The sequence below is a fragment of the Podarcis tiliguerta genome, assembly GCF_965153285.1.
Source record: "Podarcis tiliguerta genome assembly, chromosome: 6".
Taxonomy (NCBI): Eukaryota; Metazoa; Chordata; class Lepidosauria; order Squamata; family Lacertidae; genus Podarcis; species Podarcis tiliguerta.
In genome coordinates this window covers 45156798-45173509 of record NC_139539.1, presented here as the reverse complement: position 1 = coordinate 45173509, position 16712 = coordinate 45156798, and the positions used below count along the sequence as shown (strand labels likewise).

Below are 16712 nucleotides of genomic sequence, written 5' to 3'. Positions count from 1 at the left end.
TTCAAATTAAGAGTCCCTGCCCAGCACATACAGAAAACAAGAGATGGCATGCCTATAGCCAGAGCCTGGAGTTTGCTCAGATACAAGGAAATAAATAATACAGACATTCCTGGAACTTCTTAAAAACATATATCAGAGCAAGTCAGTTTTGCTCTCTACCCGAGAACCTCTTCGTTGCTGTATTAACCCCTTCTTGACTCAACATTGTTAAGTGTTAAATATCTTAATTAATCAAGAGAAAAATATTATTATTAAATAAATAAATTCATATGCCACCCTCTCTACCTGTAGATCTCACGGCAGTTCACAGCATAAAATTACAATATAAAAAATACAAAATGCACGATAGAAATAAAAACAGAAAGAAACCAATAACCCCCTCTTCCACAACACATTTAAAAGGGCATTGGATGTCAATCAGCCATAGGCCTGGTTAAAGAGGAATGTTTTTGCCTGGTGCCTAAAGGTGCCCAGAGAGCTTCCACAAACAGGGAGCCACTGCAGAAAAGGCCCATTCTCATGTTGCCACCCTCTCATGGAGGAAGCACATGAAGAAGGGCCTCAGAGGGCGGTCTCATGTAACTTCATATGGACTCAGGTAACTCAGGTAACTTCCCATGGCGGTCCTTGAGGTATTGCATCCAAACGGAATCAACAACTCACATTCTCAAAAGGGAAGAATCACAGGAATAATCAACACACACATGTAAAGATGTATATACAGTGGTACCTTGGGTAAAGTACTTAATTCGTTCCGGAGGTCCGTTCTTAACCTGAAACTGTTCTTAACCTGAAGCACCACTTTAGCTAATGGGGCCTCCTGCTGCCGCCGGAGCACAATTTCTGTTCTCATCTTGAAGCAAAGTTCTTAACCTGAAGCACTATTTCTGGGTTGGCGGAGTCTGTAACCTGAAGCGTCTGTAACCTGATGTGTATGTAACCTGAGGTACCACTTATACCATTATATGCCACGAGCCCTTTCACATTCAGTTCTTGTTTGGAGAGAAACTTCTAGACATGCCTGAAAATGACCACAGCTTATGCGTGCGAACCCACCCACACAATCACATCCACCCCTTTAATTTTCAGATAAATTAACTAGGAATAACTATCACTCTCGTGATTTAGACGCAATTGCAAATGCAGCCTGGACAATATACGTCAGTACACACATTGAAAAAGTGGGCAAAAAATGATGCTATTGATCACCAACTTGAGGGTCACTTCCACCTTCTCCTCTGGTGTCTTTCCTTTCCTGCTCTGGCTATGAGGAGATGAAAAGCTTTCACTTGCATTTTAGAAGAACCATAACTTGCCATGTCATCTAAACCTAGACAAACAGTGGTTAATTACAACCATTGTCGGTGGAACAAGCAGTTTCCAACCATTGTTCATGAAGTCAGTTTCATAAGCTAATACAGTACGTTAATCTTGTTGGTTTAGGGTTTGGATGACATGCTCTATTCCAGTTAATCTACACCATAGGTTGAAGCTGGCACTCACCTGCCCATAGGTACTTTGGAGATGTTGGCAAATGACAACTGAGCCAATGTGTGTACAGGCAGAAGGGATAAACCATCAATAAGGGCTTCCTACTACACACTCATGTGAGGAAACAGATATGCACATTCATTATTTCTAATGAAAGATGTGTGAAATTGGTGCCATGGGGAAATTTGTGTTACAAATTGGGTTACATGTGCTTTTAGAGTGCTTAAATCAATTAAAAGGGTAACTAATCCATCAGTTGATGGAAACTGCAGGAGGGGAGAGGGCTCTCGCACTCAGATCCTGCTTGTGGGCTTTCCAAGGATACCTGGCTGGGCATGGTGAGAACTAGATGGACCCTCCTGGCCTGATCCAGCACTCTTATGTTTGCTCATAATCAAGCCATATTAAACTAAATGGGGCTTACTCCCAGGTAAATAGGAAAAGATTGCTGCATACATATTTACCCAATTAACATTCATGACAGTTTTGGGGTATATGTTGTGAAAACCTGGGCACCATTTTCATAGAATCGTAGAGTTGGAAGGTACAGTCCAGTGCTGGAATTACATATAAGCTAAACAAGCTATAGCTTAGGACCCCACTCTCTTGGTGGCCCCCCCAAAAAAAAATTAAAGGGAAAAACAACTGGATGTACATTTCCAAAATATAAGATAAAAAACAAATAAAATAAAACCTACATAAAGCAACAGTGTTTTGTGTTGTGTAGGCTCCTATGATGTAAGTAATGGGCCCCACCTGCTAGCCTGCTCCCTAAAATATCACTGGTTTGCTCATTTCTATATACAGTGGTACTTCGGGTTACAGATGCTTTAGGTTAGACACTTCAGGTTACAGACTCCGCTAACCCAGAAATAGTACCTCGGGTTAAGAACTTTGCTTCAGGATGAGAACAGAAATTGTGTGGCGGCGGCGTGGTGGCAGTGGGCGGCCCCATTAGCTAAAGTGGTGCTTCGGGTTAAGAACGGACCTCCAGAACAAATTAAGTTCTTAACCCAAGGTACCACTGTACTATAGGGTGCCTACATTCTGCATGGTCTGGTTGCATGGCAACATGTGCAAATGGCTTTAGATACTTGATAGGTCCATAAATTACCATATATATAGCATATGTTCAACAACAACAAAAACAGTGACAAAGGACAGCTGGACATGTAAAGGGCCCCATTACCTTCAGTAGATTAGGGCCTCATCAAACCCTGAAGGTACCCCAAGAGTTATCTAGTCCAACTCCTGCAGGAATCTCAACTAAGACATCCAAGACCGATGGCCACCCAACTTCTGGTTCTACAGGTTTCGTCCATTGCACAGTGAAACTGATGGATCTGCCTTCTCCAACTAACGACTGCATCGTGGCAGAAGCTCTGCTGAGTGTTTTTTTTTTGGGGGGGGGTGCATAAGCGTTAATCTGTCCCTCGGAACGCTATACTATGTTAGCCTTGAAGGCGCCGCGGGACTTCTCCTTCCAGGAAAGCAACGCTCGGGTTTGTCCTTTAAGCGCACTTCTTTCAAAAACCCTCTTCCTCGCCGCTGGCTGTGCACAACGAGGCGGGACCAGCCGGCAAACCAGCGGCTGTGGGTGCTCTGCGGACTGAACTCCAGCAACCTTCGGATCCGGCTTCTTTCGTTTTCGTTTCCCGGAAGGGTAGCGCAGTAATCGGAGACCGCGATCTCCTGCCTTTGCTTGCCAAGCCGGGAGGGAGGGAGAGAGAGGGCGGCGAGGATCAGGGGGCAGAAGACTTGCTTTGCACCCCGAGCGCCCCAGCCCCCGGAGCAGCGGCTCCACCTTCCACTTCCCACCTGTAATGCAGGTAAGTAAGAGATGCTGGGAGCCCGTGGGACACCCGCTCTGCACTCACCGGACCCCCTGTACCTCCCCCCCCTTTCAGTCCTCTGTGTCCAGTCTCCGGCGCCAACTCCGTTTTCTTTCTCTCCTCTCTCTCTTAACGCGCATCCCAAGTTCATCACACACGTGGTCCCCTTTCCTCTTCGCGTCCCGAGCCTCAGGTTGTATGTACCTGAGACCCTCCCACTTCCCACGTTCCTCGTGGACAGTTTCAGCTCCTCAAGTCCTCAGATAAAGTTTTCTGAGTTGTTTCTGTTAATTGGCTTATTTCAGGCTGGAGAAACTCTGGAATTCCCTCCCTCCCTCCCCTTCCCAGTTTATTTCACAAGAGGGTAGGAAAATAAGCTAATGTTCTAGAAGGAGAAGCATTCTGGAGGAGAAAATTGGAGGGCCAGGGAGGGGTATAATCAACTTAAAAACACACAAAAATGTGTGTTGAAACTTAAACACTTTCTTTTCTCTTTTCCTTGGCTGACAGGCTAAAGCTTTTCGATTGTTTTCACCAAGTGACAAAGACAATTTTGGGCTGGAATATGTCATTTGTGAATGTTGTGACTAGGCTGGAAGAGGAAGAGATCATTTTTTAAACCCAGCATTTATTCTTAGGCAGTGAAGATTGTACATTTGAGTTTCATATATGGGGAAAGTAAAGAGCAACTCGAGCTTGTTCTTGAGGATGTATTGCCACAAATGGAGAAATAAAGTTTTAGCTGGACAGTCTGATTAATATTCTGTAGGAAGGGGGGGGGGCAGTGTGTTTGTTTTTGGTTAATCATTGCTGTTGCCATGCCTGAACAATGATTAATTTGGATCATTATTTAATTTCCTCCTCTACATTTCCCTATTTTATTCAGCTTTTTAAAAATAGTTTAGAAGTGAAGTGTAAAAATGGGTGGGTATCTTTCAGTTTTATTTTCACTGGGTGTTTGAATCTGAAACACTTTTTAAACTGTTGTGTAAAGAGTGCCTTAAGTGTGGTTAAGGCTAACTATAACAGCAAATTGTCTTATGGCACCTTCAAGACTTATCAAATGTATTGTGCTTTTTAAACACTTAATTAGATGGATGATAGACTTCAGTTCACAAAAGCTTGTTCAATAATCAATGTATAAACGATACACAATAAGGTGCTGCTGATTTTTTTTTGGGGGGGGGGAGGAAGATAACAACCAAATAATACAACTACCGCTTTGCTAATTAAAACAGCTAACAAGCCAGTCTATGCGTGTTCAGGCCATTTTTAAAGACACATAGACTTCAGTCTATTCAGAACAGACTTCTTAGTGGCAGTGAGAATACACAAGTATTTGGGGTTTTGAGACTTAAGTTTCAAATACTGATATAGTAAAGACTTAATAAATCCATAGAGACATAGTTTAATTAGCATGAGATACGGCTTAAAAATAGCTATAGCATCTGACATATCAGCCTCAAGTTAGCTTTTTTTAAAAAAGGTAAAGGACCCCTGACAGTTAAGTCCAGTCGCAGACGACTGTGGGGTTGCGGCGCTCATCTCACTTTACTGGCTGAGGGAGCCGATGTTTGTCGCAGACAGTTTTTCCAGGTCATGTGGCCAGCATGACTAAGCCGCTTCTGGTGAAACCAGAGCATAGATCCTGTTTATTTCAAAGATGGAGTCACTCATAAGCTTCACTCTCTTCCATCAAAATCAACGAGACCTAAACTTCCTTAATTTTGTCTGAATAATTGCCTTAAGTTACAAAGTGCTTTGCATTTACCGTATTTATATTGCATTTCCCTCTACAACCACCCTGGTACCTATTATTCCCATTTCACAAAAGGGGAAAACTGAAGCTGTGTGTATATGCCATATATTTAAAACACGCACACCTGAATCCTGGGAACTGTAGTTCACCCCTAGTAGAAGCAGCACCTCATAGAAACTAAAGTGCTTAGTATTCTCTGTTTTTTGGGGGAGGTGGACTTTAAATATATGGTTTATATATAGCCTGAAAGAAATTCCCTTGCTCAAAGCCACATGAAAAACACTTTGCACAGATGAATCCTATGCATGGCAACTATTATTGATGAGGGCTATGGTTTCAATGTCTGGATTAAGAGACATATAGCGATTGTGACAGCAGTGCTGTAGTCTCTAAACAGATATTTTTTGGGGGGAGTTGAGAAGATGATAACTCAACTCAAAAATGAAACAAATTTCTTCTTCAGATCTAAGTCTTGCCTAGAAATTGCACTGACAGAAACATCCCTTCTGTGCTTGAAATTTGGTGAATTACTGCCAATGATGGCTGTGTACACACCAGAGTGTTAATACACACATGGGTCCCCCAGATCTGATCCGCCCCCCGTGGGGTTTTGTGCACTTTCAGCCACATATGAACTCTTTAAGCTGATTTCTGTCCAAGGTTTCCCATCAACATCAGTAGATAGCGCTTGATGGGATGTATTTGCATGGTGTGCTGTTGTTCTCTCCCCCCAGTCACTGTTTCCCCACCCTCCTTGAGTTCTGGAAATCCGAGGTTTGTTGTGGGCAGGTACTGTATTTGTTTATGTGCTGGTCCCGGGGGGAGGTTACCGTGAGGCGTGGTCAGGGACCTGGGTTGAGGGTCTGTAGACTGTCCTCCAAGGGTGAAGCGGGGTCCAAAGCGAGGAACCGGGCAAGGTCGGGAACTCTGGAAGAACAGGTCTGTGTGCTGGCCGAAACAGGTCTTCAACGACGTTGCTCCTGCAACCTGGGACTGGGCTGACTGGCCTTTATCTTCTCTGAGGCCAGGGGTGGTCCCGGCCCCCAGGTGACCCGCCTCTCCTGGCTTTAAGGCGAGCACTCCTCCTGGGAGAAACCAGTTCCCTCCGCCTCTCTGCCCTGAGCCTCTGCAGCTCAGGAGAGGCTGAAGGGTTACTGGACCCAGGGGGAGACTCACCTTCCCCTGACAGGGCTGGGAGAGGCGCACCTGTAGGCAATGTATCCTCAATCACCTCAGGAGCCAGAGTGGATTCACCTGGTGCCTGCTCCTGAGGATCCGGCACAGGTGCAGGCGCTTCAGATTCAAGGCCCTGCCCCAGCTCAGCCGGCCCTGGAGGCGGGGACTCCTGTGCAGGCTGGGATTCCTCCGGTTCAGCCTATGAATCGGATTCCCAGGCCATTACAGTTTACCTGTGAGTGCCACCTTTTGAGATTCAAGTTTTCTGATATATCAGACTTGCACAAAACAGTTGTTTTCTTTAAAAAATGTTTGTCCTTCCCAGCCATGCCAATAGCTTGCCCTTCCTGAGTTCTTCACACTCGAAGTCCATTATGAGCATGCCTGCAGGTATTGGTTTGCCTGTGCACTCATCATTTTATTATTTTTATTTTTAGATGCAAGTTTTTTGATATATAGCAGATTTGCACAAAACAGTGGGTTAAAAAATAATAATATGTGTGCCATGTGATATGAGTTACTCCTCGTCAGCCTTTCCTGCACTGTATCATGATCGAATGGCAGCAGATTATAATACAATCACCATTGCTATTCATAAAGCTCTGCTATCCATTTTTATCTCACCCTCCCTCTGAGGGGACCACGGTAGTATTTGTGGGGTTATGTCATTTTATCTGTGCAACAAATCAAGGATGTGGAGTAGGCTTGGATACAGTAAGCAGCCCAAGATCACCCAGTGAGCTGCATGGCTTAAGTCAGAGGTCAGCAACGTATGGCCCATGGGCCAGATGCGGCCCATGAAGACCGTTTTACTGGCCCACAAGCTGCCCCTGAACTGAGCCGCCCGCTTGGTGAGTCCCCTGCCCGCTGTGCTAAACCAGCACGGCATGGAGACTCTCCGAGCAGTGTTGGAAATCATATCTGCGCATGCGTGGATACTGAAAATCGCATCTATGCATGCCCAGACACTGGAAATTGCTTCTGCGCAGGCACAATTTTCGGCGATTTCTGGCGCCGCAAACATGTGCAGGCACGATTTCTGGTGTCGCACTGTGCCAGCCCGGCCCACGGATGATCTCCGTGGGAGTGATCCGGCCTATGGCCGGTAAGCCTTGCCGCCCCCTGGCTCAAGGGCATGGCCCTGTCCATCATCCAACAAACATCCTTCTACACTGCTCTCATCGTCAAGCTGCCATCGGAACAGGTTCCACTTGCTTCTGTATAGCACAGAGTGATATCAATGTTGCAGCGGGGCATGACTCAAACATAGGGAATCCAGTTTGTTCTCCACATCTTCGGTATGTTTCTCCTTTCTAAAGGGTGAAGTGGCAACTAGTTCTTCAGGTCCCGTGGCAACATCTGCTTTGCCCCTGCAATTCCAGCCCACATCTGTTCCATCCTTACTCTACGAGGGACAAATCTGCACACTACCAGGCTGCCTCAGTGAGTAGAAGGGTCATGATGTAAGGGAGCAGTGATCAATACAATTTTTAAAAAAGCAAGCCCTGCAACAAAATGTTGTAGTGTGAAGTGCTCCTGTTTGGATACTCTATTTCATTACCTGTCTCATCCACTCTTCTGTCCCCCTATAACAGACAGACCACACTCATTGGCCAGTGAGCGTGAACTTCTTTTTGGGGGAAGGGCACCCCTCACAGGATTTCCCCTGTGAAGTTTGTACTTCTGCAAATCTTGAGTTCCCACCAAGCCTCCTGATATCTCCCTTTTGAAGATGGATAGTTTCATTTTTGGCTGCATAAGCAATGACACTCACTTCTGATCATCACTTCTCATATGTACAAATATTTTTCTGGAGCAGACCTGGGTCAGGTGATGTACTGGTCACACACACCTACTGCCTGCCACATTATTAAAGCACTCCTAGTGTAAATGAAAATGTAACATTTTAAGAGTGGAGGGGTAGATCTGAAAGCACTCTCAACATTTTCTGTGCAAAAGCAACTTTTCTTTTGCTGGGGTGGGGGGAAAAAACAGTTCTGGAATTTTGCAGCTTTTCAGTCTGAAACAGGAAAAAGCTTGGGGAGTGAGGAGTGGATGGACAAGCATGATGGCCAAACCAGCATTCAGTGGTTTCCAACCCACCTTTTCTTTATGCACGACATCTGTCTTCTTCGCCTATTAAGGCAAAGTGACCGTAAGAACGTCTTCTGATGTGAATGAGAGAGAAAGCAGAAGGGGAACTATTGTTAAATGAGATATACACTCTAATGAACTTTTCATTCAGTTTTAGAGATGCAAGAAATAGAAAGCCTATTTAAGTGCATGTCTGTAGCCAGCCTGGCTCAGGGTTGTGTATTTTGATATGATACTTTATACTACGAGACTGCAGAATTGATTATTTGATGCACAATTCAGCATCCTAAGGACCTCACCCTTCGTTTTCTAAAAAGCAATTTCCTAGCCCACATGGCTGTGAATATAGACTTGAAAATGTATAAGAACTACGTGGGGAAATCTCAGAAGCTGGTTGGCAGGGGGGAGGGGATCATTGCCTTGTTCTTTTAATTTAAATATCAGTCTCCCTTGGTTGCAGGAATCCAACCCTCTTTGTGGAGCAAAGATGATGTGAGTCATTGGCTGAGATGGGCTGAGAAAGAATATTCACTCAGGGAAACAGACGAAAGCAAGTTTGAAATGAACGGGAAAGCCCTGTGTATTCTCACCAAGGAAGATTTCAGATTGCGGGCTCCTAACTCAGGTTAGAAATATTTCCCCTTAATAACTCAAGGGAAATGAAGGATTTCTTACAGGCAAAGAGAATTAGAAAGGCTTGGATGTAGTTACAACACTAAAGGGAACGCGTGGAAATAATGTGCAAAGCCTTTGCACTCAAAAGGTGACAACACCCAAGGGCAGGAGTAAAATCATTTTGAGTAGGTCAAATACTTGGTTGAGTTTAACGGTGGATCTCTGTTTCTCGGGTACTCAGTAAACTGGGCTTCTGGCTCACAAAGCAAGATGGAAATTCCTGACTTACCAGGATGTCTTTTGAGTCACCAAATGTGGACTCTTCTTCCTTGGAGGATTTTAGTTGGATGGTCATCTGTCAGGGATGCTTTAGTTGAGATTCCTGCATTGCAGGGGGTTGGACTAGATGACCCTCAGGGTCCCTTCCAACTCTATGGTTCTATGAAAATGGTGCTTAGGTTTTCACAACATAACTGTCATTACACTGGTACCTCGCAAGACGAATGCCTCGCAAGACGAAAAACTCGCAAGACGAAAGAGTTTTTTGTTTTTGAGTTGCTTCGCAAGACGAATTTCCCTATGGGCTTGCTTCACAAGACGAAAACGTCTTACGCCTTTTTCTTAAAACCGTCAATGCATTCTTATGGGAAACCGTGCTTCGCAAGACGAAAAAATTCACAAGACGAAAAAACTCGCAGAACGAATTAATTTCGTCTTGCGAGGCACCACTGTAATGTTATTTTTGGGGGGATATGCATAACGTGGGATTGGTCTTTCTCTATTTCTTTTCTCACAGGAGATGTTTTGTATGAATTGCTCCAATATATTAAGACCAAGAGGCGAGCCCTTATTTCTAGCCCTTTCTTTAACTCTGCCCTTCGGGATGCAGAACACACACAGGCCCAGAGCGCTCCAGAAGGTGAGTGCTATGGAGTTGTGGATTCATCTTGGTCAATTACCCTTGGCTGGTACTCCATCAGCCGTGGATTCAAATCTTGGAATCTCACATGCTAGCAGGCAGAATCTAGACCTTAAAGGTGGGAGGGGGCAAGGCTTAGAGAACCTGATCAGCAAAGTGAAGGTTCAAGTACAACCCCTGATAGCTCCAGTTAAAAAGGTCTCAGCCAGTGGGACACAGCACGAAAGGAAAAAGAGAAGGGGAGGAAGGAGGAAAACCAAAAAACACCAGTTCTTAAGAGTTCAAAAGCTTAGCTCTCTAACCACAGGACTGATAGCCTGGTGCAACGATACCAGGATATTGGATCCAAATACAATAAACTGCTTCCTTCAGTTTTCTTCTCTTCTGAGATAATCTTTGGGATTCTTCCCATAGGTGCCAAAGTCCATGCTAGTTGCATAGTGCTAGGAAAGAACTTTAGCCAGTTAGTCTGTCATAGTTGCTTTGGGTCCTGGGCTTACTTCTTGTTAGAAGTTCATTTCATAGTATTCAAGTGACTGGGAATATACTGAATGAAGCCCTGATCTCCTCACAGGTATGAGATGTAAGTTAAATGGTCTCTCAGCTGATGGCCATTCACACCCGACAGAAAGGTTGATCATCCCTACAAGTCTTCCAAGCCATACAGATACGACTAGATCTCAAGCCAAGATCTTCTACAGCCCTGGCTCCATCAGTCTCTCTGATCATAATTTGGGGATCAATTACAGGGGAGATATTATTTGCTCGTTTCCTGGGACACCAGCTCCAGTCAGTGGTAAAATTGCTGGTAAGCATGAATTTTCTGTGATCCTTAGCTCCATTGTCATAAATCAGATTATATTTGTAATTTCTGTGGCACCTTTTCTACAAACTCAAAGCGTTTTATTTGATTTTTTTTTAAAAAAATTGTAGACTGTGTTTCAAACAAAATGTTTCCCAAAGAGGTTTACAAAAATATACGCAAATAAAACACAAGACAATTCCGAAATATGGGGAGTAGGCAGCGCTTTCAAAGGGAAATATGGGAGGGGTGTGTGGCTAGGCGGCACTTCCAAGGAAGAATAGGCCGGTGGAAGGGAAGGCTTCATCCTCTTCCCTTGCCCTGTTTTCAAGCTCACTGTGAATATCTCCTCAGGGCCAGGCTCTCAAACTGGAAGACTAAGCAAAGGGAAACACAGCCAGGGGACATTTTCAGAGGATAATTGGTGGGAGAGGTCAAGCACACATCCTACAGGCTTGCTGTTTGTCTCCTATAAAAGCTTTCTTTGCTCCTGGATTACCTCAGCAAACACTGCTATGGGAACCTGTGTTTTGCTGAGGTAACATTTAGTTCCTTTCTTAGCTGCAGGCCACACAGGGGCAAATGCTGAACTTTTCACCCACTGAGAGTAAGAGAGGTCTGCTATCAGGCACAAAATTGCAGCGTGGTAGCCCTGCTCTTCCTCACATCATTGGCCACTTATTTGTGGTAGCTTGGAAATGCACCCTCACCTAAAGGATGATACAGAATTGCCCAGTAAAGATGCTAATTTATGTCATCCTAGCTGATTGAACTTCAACCCTTCTTTTTTCTGCTATACTACAGACTGCAGGTTACTTTGGGATTACGTCTACCAGCTCCTCTGTGACAGCCGATACGAAGCATTTATAAAATGGGAAGATAAAGAGGCCAAGATATTTCGTGTTGTTGACCCCAATGGACTAGCCAGGCTCTGGGGTAATCACAAGGTACCCAGTAAGCTTCTCATGTGGAATTACATATATGCAGATTTTATTTTTAAAAAAGTTGTTTGGGCCGTCCCTAATTCTGGTGAAACAACTGAACAGAAGGGATACTTGCAGGTTTAAAAACCTAACTAATAAAAATAATGTATAGTATAAATGTTATTATTGAAGCTGCCTTTAGGGTGCATTGTTTGAGCAGGCATGTGGGGATATCAGATCTGCTGGTTGGTAAGAGCTCCTAGCTGACAGATCCATACCCAAGTAAGTACCCCTAGAGTACTTACTCATGTGGGGATCCCTTGATTTAGGTACAATGATTTAGCACCCCGTGCTTAGCGCAGATGTCCGCAAGCCTTGCGAGCCTGGCGGGAGTTCCTGCCGGGCTCGCAAGGCTTGCGGGCAACAGCCTGTTCTGGGGGCTGGGGTCGGGGGAAGCTCGGGCTTCCCCTGCCCCCCGCCCCCAGCCCCACAAGCAAGCTCCGGGAGTGATGGCGAGGTTGCGCAACCTTGCCATCGCTCCCGGACCCATTCTGGGGGCTGGGGTCGGGGGAAGCTCAACTCTATTTAAAACAGCATCTATTGCAATTTATTACGTTTGGAATTGAGTGTTCAAGCATCTAGTCCAGTGACCACTGAACTACGATTCTGCAGGAAGATCCTATGGTGCTTTTTAGCTAACCTAGCTTAAACCATTCCTATTGCAGTCAAAGGAAATCAACTGTCAGTTGAACAAAACCCATAATCTTTTGAATTTACAGAATCGCAGGAACATGACGTATGAGAAAATGTCAAGAGCTTTGAGACATTACTATAAACTCAACATCATCAAAAAGGAACCTGGGCAGAAACTCTTATTCCGGTAAGAAAATAAGAGCTCAACCTGTAAAGTGAGCTCACTGGGGAGTTACTGTGAGAGAACTGCACGTTAGCAGGATAGGTATTGTTTGTAGCATAGGAAGTGCTCTGCTCTCTAGTGGAGCAGGATGATGGGGGCAACTTGGTTGTGTCCCACCTGCATCGGAGAGTTGTTGTGCACCACAGTGCAGATCTACTCAGCTAAAAGGTATGAAACCTTTTGAAAATTTGTTTTGCTCAGTTATAGGACTTTTCCTTGGTGGCAAGGAACTCTGAGACAGCAGGGTTTGAGCCAGGGACCTTCACCCAAAGGATGAGCCCCTTAGTCAGCAGGGAATCTTGTATGTGATGCTGAGATGCAGACCAACTTGCATGTGACTTCAAGCAAGCATGCTTACTCTGGCCATTTTTATTTTACAGAAAAATCAGCTATGGGGCCCAGACCTACAGTGTGCTTCCAATCCAAACTGGGGACCCATACCAATTTTGTGCAGTTTTCAGAAGACTGCTATTGTTGGTCCTTAAACTGGATTGGAAGCATGTTCTGGATCTGGTCCCTCACCACTGATTTTTCTACAAAATGGCTAAGTTAATCTTGTTTCCTGGGACACTTTAATGTGTTGTTTTGCCCAATGACTGGGGTTGGAAGTGGACTTGAGAAACAAATGGGAATATGGATTAGCTCAAAGTGTGCATGTTTGTTTCTTTAAAATTCCAGATTCCTGAAAACTCCTGGAGAGAGAAAACCTGACAAGTCTAGCGAATTTGAGCAGCTGGACAATGAAGAGCAGGAAGGAGAGGACTGGAAAGAAGATGTGCTGGAAATCTCACCATAGCACATTTGCCAAGCCACAGAAGCACTTAGAGGCTGCGATGTGCAACGGAAAAGCTTTAAATGACTGGACAATGTGAAATAATGTTTCGGGGCTTGTGTATTCTGTTGCTTCCTACAGCTCATATTAATCCACTGGACCTCTGTTGCCTTAGAATCAGACCATCAGCTTTTAATCTGCTGCTGAACTGTAAGCAAACTCTGTCAGCATTTCTGTTTGAAAATGGCAGTGCTCAGAATCACATATCTATAGCCACTGCCCATCTTGTTGCTGGGTGATTTGTAAGCCACTCTTTCACAGACCAGCGTCTTAAGATCTATAGATCCATAACCCCATAATTCTGTTATTTTTTTGATTTTGTGTACAGCATCTCAGATGCTCAAGGGAAGCCCAAAACAGGACCTGAGTGCAACAGCGTTCTCTCCACTTCCAAATCTCTGTAACTAGAACAAGATAACTTGCTTGGCCAATATACAAACACTACATAAGCTGATTGGGACCATTAGACTTTAAATATTTTCACATATTTGGTTAAACCATTTGAGTAGCAACAATTGCCCTCTCTAAAGTGGAATATCCTGAAACTTGCAAAACCAGCTCCCCAGACTTTCTAGAGTGGCTCTTAGATGTTTTCAATGTAGACCAGGGCCGGTCCACTTTCCCTCAGACCTGGTGGGGGGCCGCACTATATTTTGAAAAAGATAAATAAACAATGAACGAATTCCTATGCCCCACAAATAACCCAGAGGTGCATTTTAAATAAAAGGACACATTCTACTCATGTAAAAACATGCTGATTCCTGGACTATCCGTGGGCCGGATTTAGAAGGCGATTGGGCCGGATCCAGCCCCCGGGCCTTAGTTTGCCTATCCATGGAGTAGACAGTGCCAGCTGAATCACAGAATTGTAAGTTGGTACCCAGAGGGTCAGCTAGTCCAACCCCCTGCAATGCAGGAATCCTGCCCACAGCTGTCCCTAGATGGGCTTGATTCACCAACCTTCTGGTTAATAGCCAGACACACTGATCCACTGCACCACCTGAGGGTGCAAAGACTTTGAAGCCAATTTAATAATGACCCTGACAACTACTAATGTAGATTGAAATCCAGATAATGGTGACTTTGACAATATATTATTTCACAAATTGTTTTCTTCTTTAGCTTTGGCACTGCTAATTTTCTGTTTGCTTTTTTTACAAATGGGGAGTGGAGTCCGAGCGATAAAATAAAGGTACTCTTTTAGCATAAGCACAACTTTCCTCCCAGCTGCACAAATATAGAACACCATCCTTCCATTACTGTGCTATGGTAGGAAGAATCAAGTCAGTCTTCCAGAAACATTAATAGCAAACTCCGAGCCTTTTGCTTGCAATTCTTTTTCTGTGAAGAGCTTTCTTTTTGAAAGAAAGAACGAGACAAAGAAAAAACTGCTTTTCTCTTATCACTATCAAATATTTAATTTCCAAACTAGGTGGTTTTCATTTCACAGTTGCTGATAATAACTATACTGAACTCTGATCTGGCTTAGGTTGCATGCTACTATTCCTGCAAAACAATTAGTGACCCTGGATGAGAACGCACATTCATGGCTGCATCGAAAGATGCATGCAGCCAGTTCAGTAAGGTCTAGATGAGCTCTGCAGTGTGGATGCAGATGCTCATCTGAAGCAGTGATGGCATTAGTTAATTTTAGGCTCTGGACCAATTGGTCATGCAGCCCCTCCTCCTCTCGGATGGCAGTGTATATTGCTTCATTTTCTTCAAATTCTGGTAAGGCACCCTCCCTTGGGTTGCCTTTGGGTGGCTTTCCTGCTCATTCTTCCCAGCTGGGTCCTGAACATACACCCCAAAGGAACTGATCTGAATGTACGTTGCTTTCATGCATGTAATCTTGCTTCTCTGATTTATTCAGGTGAAGGGAGTGGCACCCCAAACTGCAGGGCAAGCCACACGGGGGGGACGGGGACCCAAAGTCTATGCAAAGTTCTAGGGAGCAGTAGGATCCTGATAAGGCTAGCTACTCCATGCTGGTTTTGTGGCGGTGACTGTACCCTTGTTAGTTACATTAGTGGCTTGTGTCCAGTGCAAAATAAATGAAATAAAATGTGACACAGTGGTTGGGGCAACCCAGTCAGATGGGCAGTGTACAAATAATAAGTTATTATTATTGCTGGGGAAGAAGGGAGCCCAGAAAGAGCTGCTGATTTCTTATGATGTTGCTGCCCTGTGTATGACTTTAGGAAGATGCCACAGATCCAGTGCTGCTACTCTTCTAATGCTTGTTTTGGGGTTAATACATCAGACCGCAGAACCTCACATGCTGCAGCAGGATCTCTGCATACCTATTAAGCAGAATTGCACGGTATGTTAAATGGAGGGTGGAGGAGAATGTGGGAATGAAGCTTAAAAGGGAACCAGAATCTGAATGGATTTGAAAAGTGCAGGGCTGGGTTTAGGGATGAAAGCTCATTTTGCATTTGAATTCTAGTGATTCTTATCTGAATTAAATACAGCCTTGCTCTGTTGCAGCAGAAAGAAGATTGTTGCACTGATACCTAATGAGGATATGGACTTTGTTTTTCAAAATAGATGGCACTATATAAAATAAAACGAACAGGAAGCATGAATCAAAAGGATTTGTTGAGTTTGTGAATAACACATTTTAGGCATGCAAGCTGATTCACCATTCATAGATAGTGGAATTTTGTTGTTGCAACGTTCCCGTTTTACAGATGGGAATCTGAAGCTGAAAGGCAAGGACTTATGAGAGCTAATGAGCAAAAACTCCAGAGTCCCAAGTTTGGCTCACTATTCAGTGGACTACACTAAGCTTGCTCAACAATGAAGTAGAGTTAACAACAAATAAAAAAATACATTGCTTTATACACTTTCATAATCGGTGTTGTTCAAACACCATACCAAACTGCACTATTATTTACTACTATTATGCAGCAAAGCATCTGAAGCTGCTGCTAAGTAGTGAAACCTTCTGTCCACTTGACAATGATGGGGAACACACAGGAAACCATACAGAGGGATTAAACTTGTCAACATTGAGATGACCTGTTTTCCTTAAAATGGATGACCTGTTTCCACATCTTGGAGGCATTCTACACAGCTACACACTCTACAGAAATGTGTGTGGACTCTACAGAATCATAAGTTGATCCAATTAAAAGTTATTACCTTGCATTTTCATTTTAACTGATGTAACCATGACTTCTCAGACATTTATTATTCCCTCAGGAACAGTTAAGGGGGGTGGAAGATAAGGAAATAGAAGTCCAACAGAGCAAAACCACAAAGTTTGTGTGGCACCAAGCTGCAAGAGAGGCAAGCTCTTCAACACAATCTTTCAAACTCCGAATTCCAAAAATGTCTCTTGTAAACCT

General features: G+C 44.2%; 1 protein-coding gene across 2 annotated transcripts; it reads left to right on the top strand.

Annotated features, from left to right (window-relative positions):
- Window positions 1-3051: 3051 nt before the first annotated feature.
- Window positions 3052-15953, top strand: ETV7 (ETS variant transcription factor 7). Of its 2 annotated transcripts, XM_083445904.1 has the most exons (8): window positions 3055-3320; window positions 7578-7701; window positions 8813-8977; window positions 9764-9886; window positions 10461-10694; window positions 11493-11635; window positions 12391-12491; window positions 13206-15953. In XM_083445904.1, exons 1-8 carry the CDS (start codon window positions 3315-3317, stop codon window positions 13321-13323), a joined length of 1014 nt encoding a protein of 337 aa, XP_083302030.1. In that variant the 5' UTR covers window positions 3055-3314; the 3' UTR covers window positions 13324-15953. The 2 variants fall into 2 exon arrangements, with proteins under 2 accessions (XP_083302031.1, XP_083302030.1); XM_083445905.1 differs by lacking the exon at window positions 9764-9886 and having other exon boundaries at window positions 3052-3320.
- The last annotated feature ends 759 nt before the right edge of the window (window positions 15954-16712 follow it).

Excerpts from the sequence above, each read along its gene's own strand:
- ETV7 (XM_083445904.1), top strand. Across the intron at positions 7,702-8,812 it reads CACACTACCAGGCTGCCTCA|GAATCCAACCCTCTTTGTGG; the intron begins GTGAGTAGAAGG and ends CCTTGGTTGCAG. Across the intron at positions 10,695-11,492 it reads AGTCAGTGGTAAAATTGCTG|ACTGCAGGTTACTTTGGGAT; the intron begins GTAAGCATGAAT and ends GCTATACTACAG.